This window comes from Trachurus trachurus, assembly GCF_905171665.1.
Source record: "Trachurus trachurus genome assembly, chromosome: 11".
NCBI lineage: Eukaryota > Metazoa > Chordata > Actinopteri > Carangiformes > Carangidae > Trachurus > Trachurus trachurus.
This window is the reverse complement of record NC_139904.1, coordinates 591,265-614,559: the sequence shown is the minus strand read 5'-3', so window position 1 is coordinate 614,559 and position 23,295 is coordinate 591,265. Positions and strand designations below refer to the sequence as shown.

At 43.2% G+C, this 23,295-nt stretch overlaps 1 protein-coding gene across 1 annotated transcript in view; it reads right to left on the bottom strand.

The window, feature by feature from the left end:
- The window catches only part of col11a2 (collagen, type XI, alpha 2), a gene marked incomplete at both ends in the record, with an annotated part of 52,504 nt that continues 29,209 nt past the window's right edge, over window positions 1–23,295 (bottom strand). The window contains 56 exons of the mRNA XM_083982465.1: window positions 1–147; window positions 1,203–1,445; window positions 2,619–2,687; window positions 2,800–2,912; window positions 3,580–3,865; window positions 4,590–4,643; window positions 4,738–4,773; window positions 4,909–4,962; window positions 5,050–5,211; window positions 5,439–5,492; window positions 6,769–6,876; window positions 7,223–7,276; window positions 7,359–7,412; window positions 7,505–7,558; window positions 7,665–7,718; window positions 8,870–8,977; window positions 9,070–9,123; window positions 9,441–9,494; window positions 9,589–9,642; window positions 9,732–9,785; window positions 10,397–10,504; window positions 10,602–10,655; window positions 10,776–10,829; window positions 10,952–11,059; window positions 11,163–11,270; window positions 11,375–11,428; window positions 12,336–12,533; window positions 12,644–12,697; window positions 12,903–12,956; window positions 13,113–13,166; window positions 13,286–13,330; window positions 14,575–14,628; window positions 14,871–14,915; window positions 15,027–15,080; window positions 15,202–15,255; window positions 15,629–15,736; window positions 15,838–15,891; window positions 16,036–16,080; window positions 16,193–16,246; window positions 16,480–16,524; window positions 16,628–16,681; window positions 17,583–17,627; window positions 17,800–17,853; window positions 17,966–18,010; window positions 18,797–18,850; window positions 19,447–19,491; window positions 19,627–19,680; window positions 19,825–19,878; window positions 20,451–20,504; window positions 20,612–20,665; window positions 21,297–21,350; window positions 21,471–21,527; window positions 21,957–22,043; window positions 22,576–22,650; window positions 22,747–22,809; window positions 22,944–22,985. Coding sequence (XP_083838591.1) covers window positions 1–147; window positions 1,203–1,445; window positions 2,619–2,687; window positions 2,800–2,912; window positions 3,580–3,865; window positions 4,590–4,643; window positions 4,738–4,773; window positions 4,909–4,962; window positions 5,050–5,211; window positions 5,439–5,492; window positions 6,769–6,876; window positions 7,223–7,276; window positions 7,359–7,412; window positions 7,505–7,558; window positions 7,665–7,718; window positions 8,870–8,977; window positions 9,070–9,123; window positions 9,441–9,494; window positions 9,589–9,642; window positions 9,732–9,785; window positions 10,397–10,504; window positions 10,602–10,655; window positions 10,776–10,829; window positions 10,952–11,059; window positions 11,163–11,270; window positions 11,375–11,428; window positions 12,336–12,533; window positions 12,644–12,697; window positions 12,903–12,956; window positions 13,113–13,166; window positions 13,286–13,330; window positions 14,575–14,628; window positions 14,871–14,915; window positions 15,027–15,080; window positions 15,202–15,255; window positions 15,629–15,736; window positions 15,838–15,891; window positions 16,036–16,080; window positions 16,193–16,246; window positions 16,480–16,524; window positions 16,628–16,681; window positions 17,583–17,627; window positions 17,800–17,853; window positions 17,966–18,010; window positions 18,797–18,850; window positions 19,447–19,491; window positions 19,627–19,680; window positions 19,825–19,878; window positions 20,451–20,504; window positions 20,612–20,665; window positions 21,297–21,350; window positions 21,471–21,527; window positions 21,957–22,043; window positions 22,576–22,650; window positions 22,747–22,809; window positions 22,944–22,985 — 4,161 coding nt within the window. The remainder of the gene's footprint in view (window positions 148–1,202; window positions 1,446–2,618; window positions 2,688–2,799; window positions 2,913–3,579; window positions 3,866–4,589; window positions 4,644–4,737; window positions 4,774–4,908; window positions 4,963–5,049; window positions 5,212–5,438; window positions 5,493–6,768; window positions 6,877–7,222; window positions 7,277–7,358; window positions 7,413–7,504; window positions 7,559–7,664; window positions 7,719–8,869; window positions 8,978–9,069; window positions 9,124–9,440; window positions 9,495–9,588; window positions 9,643–9,731; window positions 9,786–10,396; window positions 10,505–10,601; window positions 10,656–10,775; window positions 10,830–10,951; window positions 11,060–11,162; window positions 11,271–11,374; window positions 11,429–12,335; window positions 12,534–12,643; window positions 12,698–12,902; window positions 12,957–13,112; window positions 13,167–13,285; window positions 13,331–14,574; window positions 14,629–14,870; window positions 14,916–15,026; window positions 15,081–15,201; window positions 15,256–15,628; window positions 15,737–15,837; window positions 15,892–16,035; window positions 16,081–16,192; window positions 16,247–16,479; window positions 16,525–16,627; window positions 16,682–17,582; window positions 17,628–17,799; window positions 17,854–17,965; window positions 18,011–18,796; window positions 18,851–19,446; window positions 19,492–19,626; window positions 19,681–19,824; window positions 19,879–20,450; window positions 20,505–20,611; window positions 20,666–21,296; window positions 21,351–21,470; window positions 21,528–21,956; window positions 22,044–22,575; window positions 22,651–22,746; window positions 22,810–22,943; window positions 22,986–23,295) is intronic.

Sequence of the window (23,295 nt, the reverse complement as noted above, 5' to 3'; positions counted from 1 at the left end):
TTAGCCTTGGAAACAGACAGGTCCCACTTCAAAGCCAAACTGCTGGTTGCTCTCCCCAAAGTCTGACACCTTGATGTCCAGCAGAGGAAGATGCTCCACCTGAGGTGTGTTGATCTCCAGCACCGTCCTGTCGAAGCCTTTACGATACTGTGGACGCACACACACACACACACACACACACACACACAAAAGACGAGATGGGTCAGAATCAAGATGTTTACACACAAGAAAAAAGCTGTTTGTCTACGTCAGTGTGTAAATGTTCCTTTAATTATGTAGATTTAATGATGGATTATGATCTGTCAGTTTAGAAGTTAATGAGCAGCAGACTCTCTGTTGTGTTCAGTGTTAATGTCATTATTATTATGTCAAGACAATGTAATAAATTAGATTATTCTCAACTGTCCTGAGATAAGATTTATTTGTTCCTGCTGCTGCACAAATGTAAATGTCCCCACTGTGGGACAAATAAAGGAATCTTAACTTAACTTAAAAAAAACCTAAAATGTTCAATATTTCAACCCTGGACCATTATTAGAGGATATCTGAAGACTTAAAAAAAATATATAAATGCAAATCGCTGCAAATCAAGGTCAATTAAAAGTTCCTGTCTAAGGTAATTCATTTTTGGTTTAATATAAAGGTTTAATATGTAAGAATATTTAAAAAACACACGGGTAAAGTTGAAGGAACATTATGTAAAACATAAAACATGTGTAAAAATCCTCACAAAATACTATTGTAAACTAAAGTACTTAGCTTAAACTTAAATAACTTATTATGTTTGCTAAAAATAAATAACTGAAGGTGGTTACTTGTCCAATAGAGGGATAAAATAACATAAAGCATCAGACTAAAATCTAAATAAAAAACAATGGATGCAATAATAAACTGTTTGTCATCGTCTGTGAGGAGATTATTATTATATTTATGTATTTATATTATCTCATGTACTGGAGAAGAGCGTAAATGTGACATTAGACCAGAAGCCAAATATCACCAAATATCTGTGATATCAGATTAATTAGGCGATGAGACGAGATCTGATTGAACAAAAGCAGTGTGTGTGTGTGTGTGTGTGTGTATATGTGTGTGTCTCTGTGTGTGTGTCTCTGTGTGTGTGTGTGTGTGTGTGTGTGTGTGTGTGTGTGTGTATGTGTATGTGTGTATGTATGTATGTCTGTCTATGTGCATGAACTCACAGAGCAGCCGTCGACCAGGGCCTTGATGTAGGGGTTGGTCTGGTAGCTGAGCTCCTGGTCGTTGGCGGCCTGCAGCTGCAGCGCTCGGCCGTAGCTGCTCTTGGCGGCGCCGCGGCGCTCGGCCCAGGCCACGGAGCGGTGGCAGTGGTAGGTCAGGTTCTGCCGCGCCTGCACGCTCAGCAGCCGCAGGAAGCCCAGCTGCACCACGCCCACGGGCTCGCCCAGGGAGTCCACGTAGGAGAACTGGAGGGGACAGGAAGTCACGTTAAAGGAGACATATTATAACCCCCTTTACACAAATTAAAGGTCCAGGGAGTCCACGTAGGAGAACTGAGAGGGGACAGGAAGTCACGTTAAAGGAGACAGATTATAACACCTTTACACAGATTAAAGGCCCAGGGAGTCCACGTAGGAGAACTGAGAGGGGACAGGAAGTCACGTTAAAGGAGACATATTATAACACCTTTACACAAATTAAAGGCCCAGGGAGTCCACGTAGGAGAACTGAGAGGGGACAGGAAGTCACGTTAAAGGAGACAGATTATAACACCTTTACACAAATTAAAGGCCCAGTGTGTAATAACTGTCAAGGTTTATTGCCAAAATCTGAATCTACTAGCCATAAATATATTTGTATAAGTGTATAATTGCTATAAAATAGAGTTTGTTTGGTTTCCGTAGCCTTATAATTACTCTTTTATATCTACATAAAACAAGCGTCTTGCTTTAGAGAGTGTCGCCATCTTGCGCCGCCATGTTTGTACGGCAGCCCGGATGGAAAATCCAGCCAGTCAGAGAGCGCATTTCAAGAGTTTCGCGTTCATAAATAAAATGGTATCGTAAAATGGTTTAGATCTTCACCTCATCGCTCCTGAAATACTCCCAATTATGGTAAAGTGTTTTTTGTCCTCGGAGGCCACCGTCACTTTGCTGACGGGAGGGGTGCAAACTAGAATCTGAACACTGGATGTCACGGTTTTACTCCCATTTTACACACTGGACCTTTAAAATAGTTCCCAGGTGTCCTTAAGTCATGTCTGTGACACGCGTTGGTCCAAATACCCCAAGGATCAAACATCACAGCTCTCTGTTCAGAACGGCTGGTTTCAGTGTCTGTCCCTTTAAATGCAAATGAACCACTTCTGGCCCCGCCCCCTTCTACTGATACCAGGTAGGGTATGCAAATTCGAAAACTAATGACATCATTATCAGACAACAGCTGGTAAAACCACATAGATTTCAACCTAGGGAGCCTGAAAAGTACTGATTTTTCTTGTCAATTCTCACATTTTGGGGCCCAGAAGGCAAAACAACACCTGAATATACGTTAAAGAGCCTCAAACAGGGATTTTTCCATAAGAATAATAATAATAATCTCCCCTTTAAAGAAGAGAAGATGTGAAGAGAGTGACTCACCTTACTGCCAGTGGAGAACTGACTGTACCACGACCCGGGGGTCTCTGAGTCCCAGGAGCTCATCTTCACCTGAGGACCAGATCAGACACGTTCAGTTTGGACCAGTTTGTTTCTTTTCTAAATAAAACTCTTTATCTTGCTGTATATTTCTCTCTCTGAGTCTCTCTGAGCTCCAACTGACCGTGTTGATGCTCTTGCTGGGATACAGACACGTCTCAGCTCCGTTGGTGAAGTTACAGAAGACCTTGAAGGAGTCTCTGGAGCAGCCCTGGTTGGGGTCGATCCAGTACTCTCCTGCAGGAAACCAGGATTTTACATGTTCATTCAGTCTGTGTTCTTAGCTGTTGTTCTTAAAGGGATAGTTCAACATTTTGGCAAGTTGGCCCATTGCAATTATCGCTTTAGTCATAGCAGTAGGTTCATTACCTTTATTTGTCAGTGCGAGCTATTTTTAGAACGGTGGAGCAGAGCCGTGAGCTGCACATTCACCACGCTATGAGATAATAACACAGCGTTACCAGACAGAGTTGTTTTAGAGGGAAATTCATGCAAAACTGCTGATGCACGTTGCCTTCAGGGACAGTTTTTCATCATCAGTCTCTGTATTTCCCTCTAAAACAACTCTGTGTGGTAACGTTGTGTTATTATCTCATAGTGTGGTGAATGTGCAGCTCACAACTTGTCCACCAGAGCGTTGTGGAGTTGTTGGATTGTGTATTTGATGAGTTTGATGAGGGAAACCAAGAAATCCCATAATGAGCCTCCGTAGCGTAGCTCTGAGCAGCTCACGGCTCTGCTCCGCCGTTCTAAAAACAGCTTGCACCGACAATTAAAGATAACGAACCTACTGCTATGACTATAGGGATTATGGTGATGGGCCAATTTGACAAAATGTCAAACTATCCCTTTAATGAAAAGCAGAATCCCCGACACCGGTTTGTTTCTGTGTCCGGTCTCTCACCGTCTTTGAGGTCGGGCTGGCTCAGGTGCAGGTCTTGGCAGGTGCGAGCTGGACTCTCCTCGGTGCCCAGAGGGAAGCGCATGGTCTCGATCTCCTGCCTGAGGGAGTTGAGGGAGCCGAAGATCTCCTCCATGCCCTCGCTGCCCGTCAGGAACTCTGTGCCGGCGGTGTCCGAGGCCGGCATGTCGGGGTCGGACTCGGGCAGCATCTGGCTGGCGTCGATGGAGCGCTTGGACTTGGGACTCCTCTGGATGGGCAGCGGCTGGATGACCTCGCCGGGGGGGCCCTGAGAGGAGGACGGGTTAGATGAAGACGTCAGTGATTAATCCTACGTTTCCTATAGTGTCATCAGGACTTTACACTACCACTGGTCAGTCATAACACAACAAAACACAACACGTAGCATTTAAAAAACAGATAAAAACATGAGAAGCAGCTCTGTGAACATTAAAGGGATAGTTCAACATTTTGCCATAACCCCTATAGTCATAGCAGGAGGTTCGTTACCTTTAATTGTCGGTGCAAGCTGTTTTTAGAACAGCGGAGCAGAGCCGTGAGCTGCTCAGAGCTACGCTACGGAGGCTCATTATGGGATTTCTTGGTTTCCCTCATCAAACTTATCATAGCTTGCACCGACAATTAAAGGTAACGAACCTACTGCTATGACTATAGGGATTATGGCAATGTGCCAATTTGACAAAATGTTGAACTATCCCTTTAAGGATAGTTCTCTTATAAAATAGTAGGCACTTTACTCCATGCACTTTATGACAGATGCACTCTAATGAATCTCAACAGCACTTGACAACACTTATTGTGGATTAAATGCACTTTAACATTGTACCACACCTTTCTCCTTCTGCCTGAAGCTCCCACTGTGTGATGTATTGTATTTGTACAATATTGTGCTTTGTTTTGTCCTTGTCTTAGAGCTAAATCTGGCATATTTACATCTTGTATGTTCATGAATATGCAGAGTCCCGTTACAAATAAAAAAATAAAGAACTTACTGGAGGTCCAGGAGGTCCCTGGACTCCCTTCTCTCCCTTCGGACCAGCTCCTCCCTGAACACAGCACAGAGAGGAGAGAGTTTAGTTTGACAGCATTACATTAAATCAGTGCATTTTATTGTGTTACAGACTTTTACAGGATACTCACAGAAGAACCTTTAGCTCCCTTGATACCTTGAGGACCCTGGAAGAGACACAAGACGTTAGTTTTAGTGTTTATGACATAGAGGTAGAGACAGAGTAGAGACAGAGTAGAGACAGTAGAGTTAGATACAGTAGAGGTAAAGACAGTAGAGTAGAGTAGAGGGACGGTACTCACAGGCAGACCAGGAGGACCAGCGGGGCCGAGCGGTCCGGTTCCTCCAGACATTCCCTAGAGGGACACGAGGGACAGGACGTGAACGTGAGGACACGACGAGTCAAACGTTAGAGGAGCAGACGAGACAGAAGACAAACTCACGTTCTCTCCTTTGGGTCCGTTGGATCCCTGAGGTCCGTGCAGACCCCGGTCTCCCTTCTCTCCCTGCTCTCCCGGGGGTCCGATGAGGCCGATGAGGCCGGGGTGTCCCTTCTCTCCCTTGGACCCGGGGTCGCCACGGAGACCGGGCAGACCAGGAGGTCCCTGCAGGAGGAGGAAGACGAGGAGGAGGAAGGAGAAAGGTTTTAGTAGTTACAGTCTAATCTCACAACGCTAGAAAACCAGATGGGAGATGGAGGGAGATTGACTCTATCATTTCTTCTTCTTTCTTCTTTTCTCTTCTCTTTTTGTGTGTTTGGACCCAAATGTTATGATTTTTATTATTTGTGTCAACTAACTAACTGAATAAAAGCTGAGTGTAGTTTTCCTACCAGAGGTCCAGGAGGTCCTTTCTGTCCTGCAGGTCCTGGAGATCCTTGTTCACCCTGAAACACACACACAGGTGAACAGGTGAACAGGTGAAAAGGTGAACAGGTGAACAGGTGAACACCACACACACAGAGTTAGGTTGCGTCCACATCAGTCTGCTTTAGTCAGGTTGAACTGAACCCAGCAGCGTTTTCCCCCTCAGAGCGTTCTCTGGTCTCAGTCCGCTACCAACTGAACTCTAGAGCGTTTTACTTCTGGTGTGAACCCGTCTTCATCAATAACAGGATGAGCATCGTCTCATTCATTCACTCAAGGAGATGTCTAAACTAGAGCCGCTGTGATGAGCAACTGTGTGATTTTAAAGTTAAAGGAACATTTAGCAAAACATAAAAAAGTGTAAAAAACCCAGTAGTACTTAGCTTAAACTAAAATAACTTATTATATTTGTCAAAATAAACAAAAGAAAGTGGTTCCTTGTCTGATAGACGATTAAAATAACATAAAGCATCAGACTAAAATCTAAATAAAAAACAATGGATGTAGAAAAACAAATGTTCGTCTTTATATGTGAGGAGATATTTATATTAGACATTTGTGCAATAATTCTAATGTTTTTCACATATTTTCATTTTTGTTTTCTATTGTTTTTGTTTCTATTCTATTTCTATCATTTTATCTCATGCTTGTTCACTGTTTTCTGGATGATGTTTTCTTCATTTTTGTCTTAATTGCTGTATTATCTCAATTCAGTAAAGTTTATATATTTATTTGAGGAGATTGTAAATTATAATGTGTAGCCTATATATTAGTTATTATATGTTATATTATTACAAGTTTGTGATTGTGAACTTATTATCATCCACTGACCTCACTGGTCCTGCTTTACGCTACAGAAGAAAAAGGTTGTGGTCGGCTCTTGTGCTCTTGTGTTACCTGTCGTCTTGTGATATGACCGTCTGGTTGCAGAGCGTCTTCAGCTAAATGTGTTAATACATTATGTAATGGCTGCAGTCTCATCAGCTGTTCATATGTGCAGCGCGTTACAGTCAGCTGATATTCAGTCTAGATCGGCACCAACATGACAATAAACCGATGCAAGGACATTGTTGTACTCGTCTAAACTGTATCAGGGTTCACACTCTTTTCTTGAAATCACTTTCCAGGACATTTTCAGCTGCTACAGTTTGGCAGACATGTTATTACACCAAACACTAATTCATTCATGTTTTGAAGAAGTGTTCCTTATTGGACCTTATTTTGTACATTTAACCAGTTTGTTTCTCTCTCAGACCCAGAAGTCTGATTTAAACGCTGCTCTGTCTGGCCACTCACCACTGATCCGGGCAGACCTCTGAGACCTTCTGTTCCTGGTTTTCCCGGGACCCCCTGGGGGCCGACGGGGCCGGTTTTTCCTGCGGGTCCGACAGCGCCGGGGTCTCCCTGCAGACAATGATACAGAAACATGATCAGACTGTTTTATCACTGGTTCTTCTCTCTGAGCAGAATGTTACTGTAACACTGTTAGTTATGTATCAGAGTTGGTAATGTTAACACTGTTAGTTATGTATCAGAGTTGGTAATGTTAACACTGTTAGTTATGTATCAGAGTTGGTAATGTTAACAGTGTTAGTTATGTATCAGAGTTGGCTGATGGAGGAAAAACATCCTCAGTTTGCAAATGATCTGAGAATAAAAGATTTATTCTGGAATAATCAACGGGAATGATCATCAGAGGGAATTATGGGATGTTTATATTGTTTCCTTTGAGTTGAGAGATAAAGCTCACCTTGGTTCCCTTCTCTCCCTGACGTCCCTCTGGTCCTCGAGTTCCTGCTGGACCCTGGTGGAGGAAACACGACGAGTTTTTATTCTGTCAAATCGAATAATCTGAGATGTAGATGAAGCTGAAGTTGGAAGTTTACCCTCTTTCCTGGGGGGCCGAGGGGGCCGTTCTCTCCGGGGGGTCCAGGGGAGCCCTGAGTCCAGAGGCAGAGAGAGGAGGTTAAACATTTTACAAACATTCATCATTCATAAATCTGGATTATTTCTGAATCTGTTTTCCACTCACAGACTCTCCAGCTTCTCCGTCTTCTCCTCGCTCTCCTTTGGCGCCGTCTTGACCCTGAAGGGAAACACATCAGCTCATCACATCTTCTTCTCCTCCAGAGTTCATGTGTATTAAAGAAGATGAACTGAAGTATTTATGATGTATAAACACAGATACTCACTCTGGGTCCCAGCTCGCCGGGAGGACCGGGGTCGCCGGGGAAACCAACGGGGCCCTGCAGCAGAGAAGAAGAAGAAGAAGTAAGAGAGGAAGTCATGAGCAGAGATGACAGAGTACTCCACCACAGTACAAATACTACTGGTCAACATGTACTCCGTTACCAGTAAAAGTATCTCAGTGGACTGCACCACAGATGTAATGGACTTTTACTACTTAACATCATGTCTACATTTGCCACATAGCCCACCATAATGTACTCATCTTTTTCTTTTTCATTTTACGCAACTGTAATGTAAATGTTTGTCTGTTTTTTGTTCTTGTTTTTCTGATTGTTATCATGGCTATTTTTGTATATGTTTTTTCGTGCACTGTCCCTTTATGTTGTGCTGTTAAACTCCTCTTGAAAAAAACAATAAAAATATTATTTAAAAAAGAAAGACACCAAAAAAAAAAAAAAAAAGTAGCTCAGTCGACATGTTACTGCAGTAAGAGTAAATTAAAGGTACTTGAAGTCAAAGTCAGAGTCAGAGTAAATGTCTTTTTTTTTTTTTTTTAAGTATATTTTTCGGCTTTTTTTGCCTTTATTTGATAGTGATGACAGTAGAGATAGACAGGAAAATGGGGAGGCAGAGAGAGGGGGAATGACATGCAGGAAAGGTCTGCCTGACCCGGGACTCGAACCAGGGACGCCTGCGGCGAGGACTGTAGCCTCTACATGGGGCGGCCGCTCTACCCACTGCGCCACGCACCGCCCCAAATGTCTTATTCTCCACATCAATGAATGACTCTAATTGTTTCTAAATGAATGTAAGGAGCTTTTAACTCTTGTTAGTGAGAATGAACTCTTTGAAAGCAGCTGCACTGATGTGCTGCTTTTAGGGGTTAGGGTTTCCTTCTCTGACAAACACAGCTTGTGTCCAATAGGATTTTAGAAAAAGACCTGAAAGTAACCAGTACTTTTCAGCCGTACTACTAATTAACTCCAGTAAATCTATTACTCAAGTAAATTTACTCTGTTACTGTCACCACTGGTCACGTGTTCAATCTGCTGCAGAGTCTAAAGTCATGGATCTGTGTGTGTGTGTGTGTGTGTGTGTGTGTGTGTGTGTGTGTGTGTGTGTGTGTGTGTGTGTGTGTGTGTGTGTGTGTGTGTGTGTGTGTGTGTGTGTGTGTGTGTGTGTGTGTGTGTGTGTGTGTGTGTCGTACAGGGTTTCCTTTGGGACCGTCGTCTCCAGGTCGTCCTCGTCCTCCGGCCGGTCCGGCGGTTCCTGGTTGTCCAGATTCTCCTTTCTCTCCGCGCTCTCCACGAGGCCCCTGCAGACACAGCAACACAACGCTGTGTTAAAGTCACGGACGTTACCGACGGTCAGTGAAGGCACCGCCTCCTGATTCGTCGACCAACTCACCTTCTTTCCGGGCTCTCCGACTATTCCCGGGGGTCCAGACTCTCCAGGTTCTCCCTGTGGACACACAACGACTCTGTCAGCTCAACAAAACTCATGACAATATCAAGATTCAAGACTCAAGACTACTTTATTAATCCCTTAAAGGACAATTCCATTTGGTGGCTCACACACCATGCTCATAGCACAAACACACAACAGCACAAACACACACATAACATAACAGAGAAACCAGGAAAGAAAGAGAGTTGGCAGCTGTGTGCAAAGTCTGCCAGTTGCATGTAAGAAAATGAATAAATACATCATTAAAAATGGGAATTCTAATAAATATCACCAATACAGCTAATGAATGAGCATCTAATCTCCTCTGGTACCTTCTCTCCTAGAGGTCCAGGGTTACCCACACCACCAGGAGGACCTTGAGGACCCTGAAACACACAAATAAAACAATTCAGATTGAATCATTTACGTATTTTTAATTGAATATAGTTTAAACTGTATAGATCAGAGCTGTAAACTCACGTCAGCTCCACTGGGTCCAGCGGGGCCACGGGGTCCTGGAGGACCGGGGGGGCCCTGGAAACAGAGAAGATCATTAAGATTCATGAAGACAGAGAAGAAGCAGGAAGGATGAAGGATGGAGATGGTGTCGGTGTGAAACTCACCAGAGGTCCGACGTCACCGGTCTCTCCCTTCTCACCTGGAGGTCCTGGTAGTCCCTGCAGGTCAAAGGTCACAGCTGAACATCACAAACATCACAAACATCACAAACATCACAAACATCACAAACAGGGCACAAGTCTCCACAGGGCCCTAAGCCCTCTATTGCTACCAATAATACTGATTATTAATCATTTACACACCTACTACAAACTTATTTCATTTTTCATTAGGAATCATCATCCTAGCCTGGCATGTTTTTACCCATCTATGGTTTTAATAAAGCCTTATTCTATTCTATTCTATTCTTAACCTGAAACGGTACCAAATTCAGCTAAAAGTGCAGCCTGGGGTTGATTTACACTTGTTGAACTAGGCCAACAACTAAAAGTAACAGAATAGCATTTGCTGTAAACACATCATCTATGTCTTTATATTTGGTTTTAAATGAACTGCAACAGCAGCAACAACAATTAAAGGTAATTGTAATCACGCAGGATTTCTCTAGGGATCGACAGAAGTTACGCATATTGAAAATTGCTTTTTGGGGCACGAGTGGTTACTTGGCCCTAAGAAGGTGTTTAGTTAGCTTATGTCTTGGACCGGTTCATGTAATAAAATAAAACCCTCTCTGAGAGCAGAGCTGCGTCTCTCTGGGTGTATTTTGTACCTGCAGTCCGATGGGACCCGGTGCTCCGGGGAATCCTCTGGTTCCTTCATCTCCTTTGGCTCCAAACGGCCCCTGTTGGCCCCTGGGACCGAGCTCTCCATCCGCTCCCTGCAGCACAGAGGAGGATCACATGATCACACGACTCCAAATACAACTAATACAACAACTATACAACCTCTACAGACCATCAGGAGTTTGGACTTACAGCGGCACCGGGCTGACCGACGGGACCCATGGGTCCAGGTGGACCGGGAGGACCCTGCAGAGGAGCAGAGGAGCAGAGGACAGTGAGACGGACAGAACAAACCGCAGCACTGGACGGTTTTTATTTCTAATTAGATATAAATGTTGTAGTTGAATCCAGTTGGTCGTCACTCACATGTTCTCCTTTGCCTCCCTTGGCGCCTTTCTGACCGGGCTCTCCGACCTCGCCCTGAGACCACAGGAAACATCACGTTACAGCAGAGTCAAGAACAAACAGCACTGACATACATCCCATAATGCACCATTAACACGCTAACTGAGGTGTTGGTGTGAAGACTGCTGGTTTCTTGCCTTGTCTCCGTCCTCTCCCGGTACTCCTGGTGATCCAGCGGGACCAGGCAGACCCACCGGCCCCTGAACTCCATCGCGACCTGCCGGGCCAATCGGACCTTTCTCACCCTTCACACGAGGAACAAAGTGGAAAAAAAATCAGTCGTTGTATTTTATTTCTGGGATGTTGATCTCATCGTGGAGTCAAGTCCAGGTCCAGGCGGAGACTCACAGGAACTCCCTTCTCTCCAGCGTTGCCCGGAGGCCCCTGAGGACCGGGTCGACCAGGAGGTCCAACAGGTCCAGCTGTCCCAGCCTGTCCCCTCTCACCAGGAGACCCCTACAGAGGGACAACAGCATGAAGACAGTTAGATGTTAGAGACCAGCGGTGTCTTTAAGCTCCATCAGCTGGAGCTGGACTGTGATGAGCGGTTTGACACCTACAGCCGGTCCAGGAGGTCCAGCTGGTCCTTCGCTGCCCTTCAGTCCTCCACCGCCCTGAGAGGACAGAAGAAGAGGATTAATACGTATGAACGTCTCAGTCAGTGTCTGCATCATCATCATCATCATCATCACTAGCCATGTTTCCATCAGCAGTTTAGATCATCTAGATGTTTCGCATCAGAAAATGATGATGGAAACGCTGTAACTCAAACTAAAATCCCCTGATTCACACAAACTAAAATACACTCGCTAGAGCCGGTTTGGTTGATTTGAAAGGGATGAAACAGTCATGTTGAATTAAGTGACGTAGCCACTTTCACCTCGACTGCTCCCGTGTTGCAGTTCACTCACAAGACAGCCTCAGGGTTTCTGCTACATGTAATTGATCGTGGTACACCGCCACACCTTCAGAATGATGTTTTTTTTTCTTTTTCTTTTCTATGTTAAAACAATGTAAAGCAGGGTTTCCACTACCAGTCACCATTACTTTACATTAACCCTTTCCACTGCACAGTTCTTCATAGTTCCTCCTCAGTAAAAACCAAATTTATCAACCAGCGCATCCAGAGTTTATCATTAATACAGTCTCTCTCTCTCTCTCTCTCTCTCTCTCTCTCTCTCTCTCTCTCTCTCTCTCTCTCTCTCTCTCTCTCTCTCTCTCTCTCTCTCTCTCTCACTCTCTCTCTCTCTCTCTCACACACACTTACACACACACGGGCACATGGACAGGTCGCATTGTGACGGTAATAAACATATGCACTAAATCGCGCTAATGTGTTCAAAGTGCTATCCACTGCACATCAGACCGTCAGACCGGGGGGGGGGGGGGACCAAAGTCTGAGACCAAAGTCCGTACTTTTAATGGAAACACACAGGATTCTAATTTCTTTTAATGCTCATTTCCCAGTGATTAGAATCCCTCTGGATGGAAACACGGCTACTGTCTCCGTCTGGTACTCACAGGCGTCCCAGGAAGTCCTCTCTCTCCGGGGAAGCCTCTCAGTCCTGGGGGGCCGTCCTTGCCGGGGCCTCCGGGGGGGCCGGGGTCGCCCTTGGTGCCCTCCTTCCCTGAAGGACCAGACAGGCCCTGCTCTCCGGGGGGGCCGGGGGGTCCGGGGTGGCCGCGCTCGCCCATGGGACCGGTCTCTCCTGATGGACCCTGGGAGGACGGACAGACAGGTTGTTGTTGTTGTTGTTGTTGTTATGAAAACTGATGTGGTTTGTTGTCACGGTGATGAGAGGATGATGAAACACGAGGAGACGACTCACCTGAGGTCCAACGACTCCCGGAGGCCCAGGTGGACCCATCTTCCCTTGGAAACCCTGTAGGAGACAAACACAGTCACTAGAAGATCTGGAAAATACTGAAACTCTGTGCAGATGTTGAGATGTTGAGATGTTGAGATGTTTAGTTCTTCATGATTGGACACGGAACAGGAAACATCCCAGTGCATCAGGAGAAACAGCATCAACCTGACTGATTTAAAGAGGTGGAGCAGTGAATGAGTCTTAAAAACATCAAACTTACAACTTCTCCTCTCTGTCCGGGGTGTCCAGGCAGTCCGTCCTTCCCTGGAGGTCCCTGAAGGAGACAGAAACATTCAGGATCAAAAATCAACTCAAAGCCAAATATCTCAAACCTGCATCAGGGAACAACGTGCTGTAACTGTCTTTATCAACAGCAAAGTGATAAAACCTTCAACATCAACAATCAACTGGAGTTAAAACGTGGTCTTACAGGAGGTCCCTTTGGTCCGGGGAAGCCGTTGGCTCCCTGAGGTCCAGGCAGTCCCTGAAGAGACAACAACATGAGATACAGTAAGAACTCATGATAATATCACACACAGCCATAAAATGTCTGATTAGACTAAACATGAAAAACGCTCTGATCAGGAGCTGCCGAGGACTCACCCTCTCTCCTAGAGGACCAGGAGGGCCGTCGCTGCCAGAAGTTCCCTGATTGAGACAATACAGAAAGTTAATAAACATAAACAGTAGCTGTAGATCGTCTTCACTTCAGCTCTGAGCCACTTTATTCTGAGGAAAAAGCTAAAAAATGAATGTGCAAATGAAAGAAAGGAATCAGGTGATGTTCAGTGGTTAAATTCAGATTGTTAAATAGTTTGATGTAACCAGTGACTAACTAGGGGAGAGTGGGGTAATTTGTGCCATGGGGCAAGTAGTTCCACCCCTGTTATCTAGAAAACCATAGAAGAAGTTGGTCATGTGACCACATATTTTTGAAGGGGCATCCATTTCACTCATCCTATCAAGAAGGGAGACACATGGCTTGAGAGGAAAGCACATTTATGTTCAAAAAACAAGTTTTTGCCCTCCAAAGTAAAATTTCTATGATCAAGGTTTTTTGATTGCCGTGTTTGAACAATTATAGATAACTTTGAAAACAGTTCACACATGTTTTAGTGCTTTATTAAGCTACACCATGAGTCTATACAGTTAGCATGATGCCAGCTCAAAACAGCTGGGGAATCCTTTTTTTTCAAAATGCTGGGCTTGGGGTAATTTGTGCCAAAGGGCCTGGGTTAAGTTGTGCCAGTGGCAGTGCTGTCTGTGTATAGGAGAAACATGGCAGTGGGCACGGATTTGCTTGAAACTTAACATGTGTGATGAGGGACCGCCCCTGAACACACCTGCCTAGTCTGGTTGTGCTCGTAGCCTGGTGGATGAACAAAACATTGTGTTTCTTTGCGCCACAGCCCCCAGCGTGCCTCAGGCCTCCACGACTACATGGGGACAAGCGAGGGCCCGATCATCGCCGCTTCTGGCTTTAATTTTGTATTGAATGTCTTGCTTTTATATAGCATTAACATTTGTGAGATTAAAATTATCTGTTTTACTTCAATTATCAATGGCACAATTTACCCCAGTGAATTCTCTCCAATGGCACAACTTACCCCGCACCGGGGGCAAGTTGTGCCAGATTTTTTATTTTTTTTCTAAAGCTATATTTCTGAAACAGTTGATTTAAGATTCAAAGTGATTGTTCCCAGGGATGCACAACATCCTAAACTATATGCACATATATTAGTTGGGGGCATTATTATAAATCCCTTGCTTTAAAGGCAATTTAAGTAAAAATTGGCACTACTTACCCCGCTCTCCCCTACTAATCATCATCACACTGAGACTCACTGAGCTCGTCTTTATTGGACACAGATGATTTATTAGCGGAGACAAACCTTAGCTCCTGGTTTCCCAGTTGCTCCTCTCGGTCCCCTCTGTCCTCTGGGGCCCTGAAGGTCACAGACAGAGAGTCTCCATCAGTCAGACACACAATGCACATGTGATGCTACATGTGACTACACAAGTAACACAACAACAGCCTCTGGTTTTTGTCTTGTTTTGATGCTTGAACTTGAAACAAAGTTCATCTCCACCATCAGTGACACAGAGCGTCATCAGGACTGAAGTTTTCAAACAGACTGATGTTGTGCTGCTCTTTAATATCACAATAAAACTGAATATGAATCGTTACCGTTGGTCCTCTCTGTCCTCGGGGTCCTGCTTTACCACCCAGACCCTGGAAGGAGAAACAGTCACAGACTCACATCAGACAGAAGAACAAACTGAACATTATTATAACGTTACAGGAATCCTTCAGTCTGGATTTAATCAGGATGAATCCACTCACTCTGGTTCCCTTCTCTCCGTTTGAACCGGGGAATCCTGGGAATCCAAGAGATCCCTGAAAAATAAACACATCAACACCTCAACATCAGTTCTGTTTCTCATCTTTAGAGACGTCACAGTGGAAGACAGATGCTGTATAGACTGTATGTGTGTGTGTGTGTGTGTGTGTGTGTTACCTTGGGTCCTTGTCTTCCAGGATATCCAGGAAGTCCTGGTACACCGAGTTTACCCTGGAATCACATGATGGGATCAGTGGTGTTTAAAGAGTAGTGACATGTTTGTGACAAATTAGATTAGAAAGCTGAGAAATAATGACTTTTAATTTAGGAATATCGTATATGAAGGATAAATGAGAAGCAGCTGATAATGTGCAGAAAACAAAACGTCTTGCAGAAGCTCAGGTGTGCAGTATAAGACGGTCAATGGTTTTGTAAACTGTAGGAGTAAATATCAGATCTGGTGCAACTATGACCACAAGAGGGCGACACGCTGACGTTTCCTCCTCTGGTGTGTTATTAAAAAGGAGGCAGTGACTGAATTTCAAGAACATGAGAAATATTTTGGTAAATTTCTAGGATTTATAACAGACAGAGTCTTCCTCACCTTCTCTCCGAGGAGTCCCAGTGGTCCGAGCTCACCAGGGGGTCCGACGCGACCCTTTGGCCCCTCGGGACCGTCCTCTCCTCTGGGTCCTGGTACTCCAAGCTCTCCCTGCACAGGAAACACATCAGAATAAATCAGCACAAATGATAAAAAGAAAACACATCAAAGATATAAAATGATGATGGAAGAAGTTCATCAGTCCATCTTACCCTCTCTCCCTTCACTCCGAAATCTCCTTTGATTCCAGGGAAACCATCTTCTCCCTACAAACACAAATCCAGAAAACAACAGAAGTTTATTATTGTGCACCAACTTAAAATGTAAATATTACTGTAGTTCACCAAGACAATCACCATTTATAATATATGATACATACATGTAAATAAATAGATTATTTAGTCTCGTACCTTCTCTCCCTTGTGGCCCTTCAGACCGCGGATTCCTTGACCTCCCTGTGATCAAATTAAATAATCACAACAATGATAAGGATGTTGAAATGACGATCAGTTAACAAACATCATTCAGACTGTGTAAACTCGTGTCACATGACTGATCTGTTCTGACCTTGATGCCACGAGGGCCGGGATAGCCGATAGATCCCTGAGGACCGCTGGGACCCTGAGAACAGACACAGACAGAACCACGAGGTCACAAAACTATAAAATATATTCAGGTAAATATGGCGGGCATCACTTTTATCTTAACGACTGCATCTATGAAGACATATTTGAAGTAACAGCAGCAAAATGTTACTGTCAAAGTGCATTTTAACTAATCTCTATGGGAGTCGTATTTAACCAGTGAAGTGACTCTGAGCTGGAGTTCATGTTGACGTGGTGTTTGACTCTCACCTGGTTTCCCTTGGTGCCGGTCGGCCCCTCCTTCCCTGGGTGACCCTGAGGAGAGAGGACAGAGAGGTCAAAGGTCAGGTGTCGTTGGATTCAACTTCAACTTGAGTTCAGTTATAATGATAAAGATAATAAGGGAAGAGGAACGTACAGGAGGACCGTCAGCGCCAGGCATCCCTGGCAGACCTGGTTTTCCTGTTGGACCCTGAAGGAGAAAAGAAAAGAAGACGTTAGAGAAATAAATCAACTATTGTATTAATTTATTCATGTGATCTTTATATTGATCCAGTTTATGTTCATAGAGCGACATCATAACTCTAACAGCATCATCCTGCTGTCCCAGATCAGGATGCAGACTCTGTAGAGTCGACTCCCGTCCAGCAGGTGGAGCTGTGTTGCTATGGAAACTTCTTAAATGGTTTAGTTACCAGACTCATATGACTGAACTATAAGAGACTCAGCTCTGATTCTCACTCAGCCACATAAACCAGGAAGTATCTGCACATCCTGACCTGAGACCAGTTATCACCTGTGTTTGACCAACAGCTTCATGTCTTCAGCTCTTTATGTGACAGAGAGGAGGCAGAATCTCACTGTCATCTCAGTCTGATCTTCTCCTATCAGTCTTATCATTAGACGGAGGGTTAGTTACTCAGATACAGAGGTGACAGTTCACATGCTGCTATTTATTTTATTTTATTTTTCGTTCCATTACTCACTTGATACTTGTGTTATGTTATTTTTACTGATTCGATGACTAGTAACATAATTTACTATTGTATTAATCAGTATATGTTTGTTTTTTGTGTGTATGTGTATTTATGATAGAAAAAAGGAAAAAAAGAAAAAAAAGAGAGTTCACATGTTGCACTTTTTACTCCGTCTACGCTGCTGGATGCAGCTTCATATATAACAGACAGATACATGAGTTATTACTCATCTTGTGTAACTGTGCATCTTGCTCCAAATGTCAAACTGTTGCTTTAAATCAACTTCATCCTGGTGGTTTAATTGTGTAATTGTTGCTTGAAAAATAGTTTCCCCTGATCGAGTGTGATGCAATGAAGACAGAATAACTAGTGTATATATATATTTTGGTGTCTTACTTTCTCTCCATGGGGTCCGATAGCTCCCTGAGGTCCTGGCATTCCCTGTAAACATGAAATAAATGAATAAATAAAACATCAAACACATGAGACATGAGCTCAACAAATGTAAAGAATGCACACGATCAATAATAACACAGCCTCATGCACGGCTTTGTATCTCAGAAACTCAGTGTGATGTGATAAAGTCCTGCAGCTGATCCTGGTCCTGTCTCACCTGAGTTCCTGACGTTCCCTGCTGACCTGGAGGTCCTGGTTCTCCTTGTGGTCCCTGACAGACACAGAGAGAAGAAGGAGAAGAAGATGATGGAGTGATGAGGACGGAGGTTTTACATCATAATGAACTCATAATGACACGATGTTGAACTGATAGTGAGACTGACCAGGTTTCCTTTGGGACCGTGGGGACCGTCGTTTCCTCTCACACCCTGAGGAGAAGAGAAGGAGAAATCAACAGCTGCAGATATCAGATATTAATACTGATACACTCTGGTCAGTGTGTTGGTGAAGCTGACAGTAGTTCTGTAGATGTTGGTGATGATGGATCAGGCTGCTCTAAGGAAACGTCCTGTCTGTTTCATGTTTTACAGCTAAAGTCTACAGTATTCAGTCAGTGTCTTGTTGAGTTTGAAGTTTGAAAATAAAAACATCGTCCTCTTTTTCTCTGTGTGAGGTTAAATACAATAATCACTATAGTGAATCACTGACTGACCTCTTAGTGGTCAAGCTTCACCTGACAGATCGACTTTAAATGCCAGGTTTTGATGGAGAACTCACAGAATAAAAATGCAAAATTTAATATTTTCAGTTCTTCTGCAGAGAGAAACATTGACTCTGAGTCTGACTGAATCTCTGTTAGAGGCAGAAGTTCCTCCATGTTGGACAATCAGCTCCAGGACACATGAATATAAATATAAACACAATGTTAGATCCGTTGTGTGTCTGAACCCTGAGTGACTCTGGGCGTCTCGGTGTCGTGTCCAGGAGTTTGTGGGAACGAGACAAGTTCATTTTTAGGGTTAGACTGGAGATCCCCGGGTCAGTGTGTGTTGCTGTTTCAGGAGCTGCTCTGTGTGTGTGTGTATATATATATATATGTGTGTGTGTGTGTGTATATATATATATGTGTGTGTGTGTGTGTGTGCGGTGGTCAGAGAGGGAGAGACTGAGGTGTAAATACAACAGCAGCACAATGGAGCTTTGTTTCTACTCACAGGAGGTCCAGGGATCCCAGCAGGTCCTTTGGGTCCGAGCAAACCACGAGGTCCCTGAGACACACACACACAGGGACACGTTAGTGAGACACACACACACACAAGTGAAGGTCAGACTTCAACCACACACTGGATCCAAAACAGATCATAATAATAAAGATCATGAACACTGCAAAAACTCATAATCTTTCCAAAGATATTTGTCTTATTTCTTGTCAAAATGTCAAATTTCTAGTCAAAACTAAACTCTTTTCACTTAAAATAATAATCATCACCTAAATGAACTTGTTTTTAGATCATTTTCACTTGTTTCAAACTAATTTTCACTTGAAATAAGTAGAAAAATCTGCCAGTGAAAGAAAGTTTTTTGTGTTTGTAATAAGAAAGAAAAACTTGCTCCACTGTCAGATTTTTCTACTTATTTCAAGTGAAAATCTGCTTGAAAGAAGTAAAAAGTGTCTAAAAACAAGCTGCTTTTAATGTGATGAGTCTTATTTTAAGTAGAATGAGATTTGTTTTGACTAGAAATAAGACAAATATTCTTGGTATTTTGAGTTTTTGCAGTGTACAGGGGGTCAAAGGTCAACGAGAGCTAGCGCAGCGACATTAGCATCATGTAAAATCAGCTGGGTTGCTATGGAAACACTCACTGGTTCACCTGGGAGACCCCGGGGTCCAACGTCTCCATCGTCTCCCTGGAAACAGAGACAGAGAGAGAGAGAGAGAGAGAGAGAGAGAGAGAGAGAGAGACAACAGGTCAGAGATGAAACAGTTTAACCACAGATGGTCGTGGTCGTGGATCGTCACGGCGACGCGTCGTGTCTTCGTACCCGTTCTCCGTCCTCTCCCTGAGATCCCACGGGTCCCAACGGCCCCGTGTCGCCCTGAGGAGACGAGAGAGAAGAGGAGGAGTCAGAGATCAGCTCTCCTCATGATGAAGAGATATCGATAAAGTTAATAAAGTTTGTTGTTTGAATGTGGCGTCGTGGCGTGTTTGTGTTTGTGTTTGTGTTTTGCCGTTGACTCACTCTGTGTCCTTTGTCTCCAGGTAAACCAGGAAGGCCATCGAACCCACGATCACCCTGAGGGACACACACACACAGACACGTCAAGTCACGTCAAGACAAATGTATTTATTTATATAGCACTTTTCATATGGCAAGCGTAAACTCAATGTGCTTCAAAAATGAAAACAAAGATACATTGTGTAACATAAAACAGCATATAGGATAAAAAAAACATTTACAACATTATAAAAACACACACAAATGTATTATTATCATCATTATAATAATAATAATTCTTAAAGCAAACAAGACAGAAATAAAACACAGGCTTTAAACATAACTAAAAGCTGGCGAAAAAAGATGTTTTTAGTTTGCTGTTAAAAGAGGACACTGTTGTAGCAGACTGTGGTTCATTAAAGATACAGTTACTACAATACAGATGCATCATCACGTGTGACTCTACGTCTGATTTACAGACAGAAAGTGTTGCAGCAGCAGGACCGGGAACAATTAACATGTTATTATCATTTATCACATTTTTCACACCTGCAAACATCTAAAAGAAAAAAAAAAAATATATATACTGTATGTTTTAATTCAAGGCGACATGTTTTATGCTGTAAATTCCAGTTGCAGACAGAAGTTACCTTAGATCCAGACTCTCCAGGCATTCCCCTGGCTCCGTCAGCTCCAGCTCTGCCCTGTCAGGAGACCACATGATGTTTAGAAGAGTCTCCACGTCATAGTTTTGTTATTGACAGGACATGTTTGTGCAGATATCATATATATGGATGTTTTTTATACTCACTCTTCTTCCTGATTTGCCTGGAGGTCCCATCAAACCGTGAGGTCCCCGGGGCCCCTGACAAACAACAACACATCTCTCATAAGACACTTTTTTCATATCTTTTCTTTTCTCTATTAGGATCCCTGTTAGCATCAACATACACACAACATACACATAAACATTCACACTTACACATTAGAAACATACATACATACAACGACTACTCACTAATAATAAACTAAACTGCCATAATTTGACACCACAGACGTCACCATTTCTCTAAACTCAGATTTCATTCTATACTTCAATACCTTAAATAATGTAGTATAATACACACACAAAAGTAAATAAAACATAATAATAATTTAAAAAAGTCACATTAATAAACATTTACTGTTAAAAGTGACCACAACCCTGCACTTTGACTACCCGGACACATATCCACTCTAAAGAAAGTACATACAACTACAACTCCATTCAAACTGAAACCACTGTTCAATATGTTCAATCATAATTCATTAAATTCTGAGAGAAACTGTTTTAACAGCATTTTAAAAAGTATGCTGTAGATCTGAGTGGAGTTCACAGTGAGCTCAGTAGTAATATAATACTAAGAGGTGAAAGAGAGAATTAATCATGTGATTCAACATAAAAACTGATTTAAATGGTGTGATTTGGTTGTGGGGTCAGAGGTCGGTGTTTGTACCTGAGGACCGGGGTCTCCGCTCTCTCCCTTCAGACCGTTACTTCCAGGATTCCCCTGAAACAAACACAGTCATCATCATCAACTCTGTTCAACCTTTAATGATGAGAAAGAGACATGAAACCTTTCAGAACTGATAAGAGACTTATGATGACAGTGAGACTGTAGTGAACCTACCAGGGGTCCGGGGCGTCCGGTGAATCCCATGGGTCCTGGTGGTCCCTTCAGAGCCATCTGGAGACAACAACACCTCAGCATCAGAGATCAGGGAGACTTCCTCACACTTATTCATTATCTAAATTATAATTCAAGCTCCTGAATTCAAGCTACAGGGTCCCACTAGCTAAGGGAGCCTCTAAAAACTATTTTATCCCCAACGCCACTCGCCTCCTCAACTCAACATAAGTGATGCACTAACACTGAACTGCTCTTAACTGGCTCTTCTTCCTTTTTTCTAACTAGATGTTTTAACTGTGTTTTTAACGGCATTCTTAATGTATGTTTTTACTTTACGGTGAGCCGAAGGCAAATTTCCACCATGGTGGATAATAAAGATTTATTGTATTGTATTGTATTGTATTGTGTCTGAGACGGGCTCTATACTCTTCTCTCTATTGTAAACGATGAGCACAGTGGAAATGATGAATAAACACGTGGACTGACCCTGGCCTGAGACAAGATGGCTGCAGCCTGAGCTTCCTGTGCAGAAACAGCAGGACCTTTATCTCCTCCGCTCTGACCGAACCGGAACTGCAGGAGGAAAAAAAACAGCATGCATCAACAAAACAAACAACAAACTAGTTCTCGCACTGCAAAAAATCTAAAATCTTACCAAGAATATTTGTCTTATTTCTAGTCAAAACAAATCTAATTCTACTTAAAATAAGACTCATCACATTAAAAGTAGCTTGTTTTTAGACACTTTTTACTTCTTTCAAGCAGATTTTCACTTAAAATAATCTGATAGTGGAGCAAGTTTTTCTTTCTTATTACAAACACAAAAAACTTGCTTTCACTGGCAGATTTTTCTACTTATTTCAAGTAAAAATGTGTTTGAAACAAGTGAAAATGATCTAAAAACAAGTTCATTTTTAGGTGATGAGTTATTTTAAGTGGAAAGAGTTTAGTTTTGACTAGAAATGAGACATTTTGACAAGAAATAAGACAAATATTCTTGGAAAGATTTAGACTTTTTGCAGTGCGAACTAATAAAAAAGACAAACAAATCAAACAGTGTGATGTGAGGTGAACAGAGGGTCAGAGGTGGAAGCAGTCGACTCACCGGCAGCATGACGGAGGTTCCAGGAGGTCCGGGAACGCCGTCGGCACCGGGAAGACCGGCTCGACCAGGAGAACCCTGCAGGACGGACACACAGGGGGAGAGGTGAGCTGATGGGAGCGGTTTGATGGGGAAATAAACTCACAACAAACCAGTAACACAAGAAACACTCACCCTCTCACCAGGATCACCGACAGAGCCAGGAGGTCCAGACGATCCAGAGGGACCGGTGGGACCCTGAGGGAGGAGGAGAGGAGAGGGTTGAGGCGGTGCAGCTGGACGGTGATGTCGCAAACTCCAGAAATACTGTTAATTCATAGTTCACACTTCACAGAAATGAAGACTGTAATATTAAACCTTCATGTACTTACAGCAGGTCCCTCAGGTCCTGGAGGTCCTTCAATCAGCATACCCTGGAGGAAATAAATATAGCTACAATTAGAGATAAAAATACAACACAGGAGGAAAAAACTCAACTCAACAAAGGAACATAAAAGTCGTTACTGCATGAATCAGACTCTGACGCTCTGAGATAAGGTTTGCTTGTTTGTAATTTCACTTTTCCCAACTACAAACTTAGCAGAGACCGCTTTTCTGAGTATTTTGGGAAATAAATATGCACTAAATAAAGTTTAGTTTAAATAAGGTCTATGAAAATAGAAATGTTCAGCATCTTCGCAGGTCGAGAAAACAAGTTGTTCGCCTGTGTGAGGAGTTTCCTGT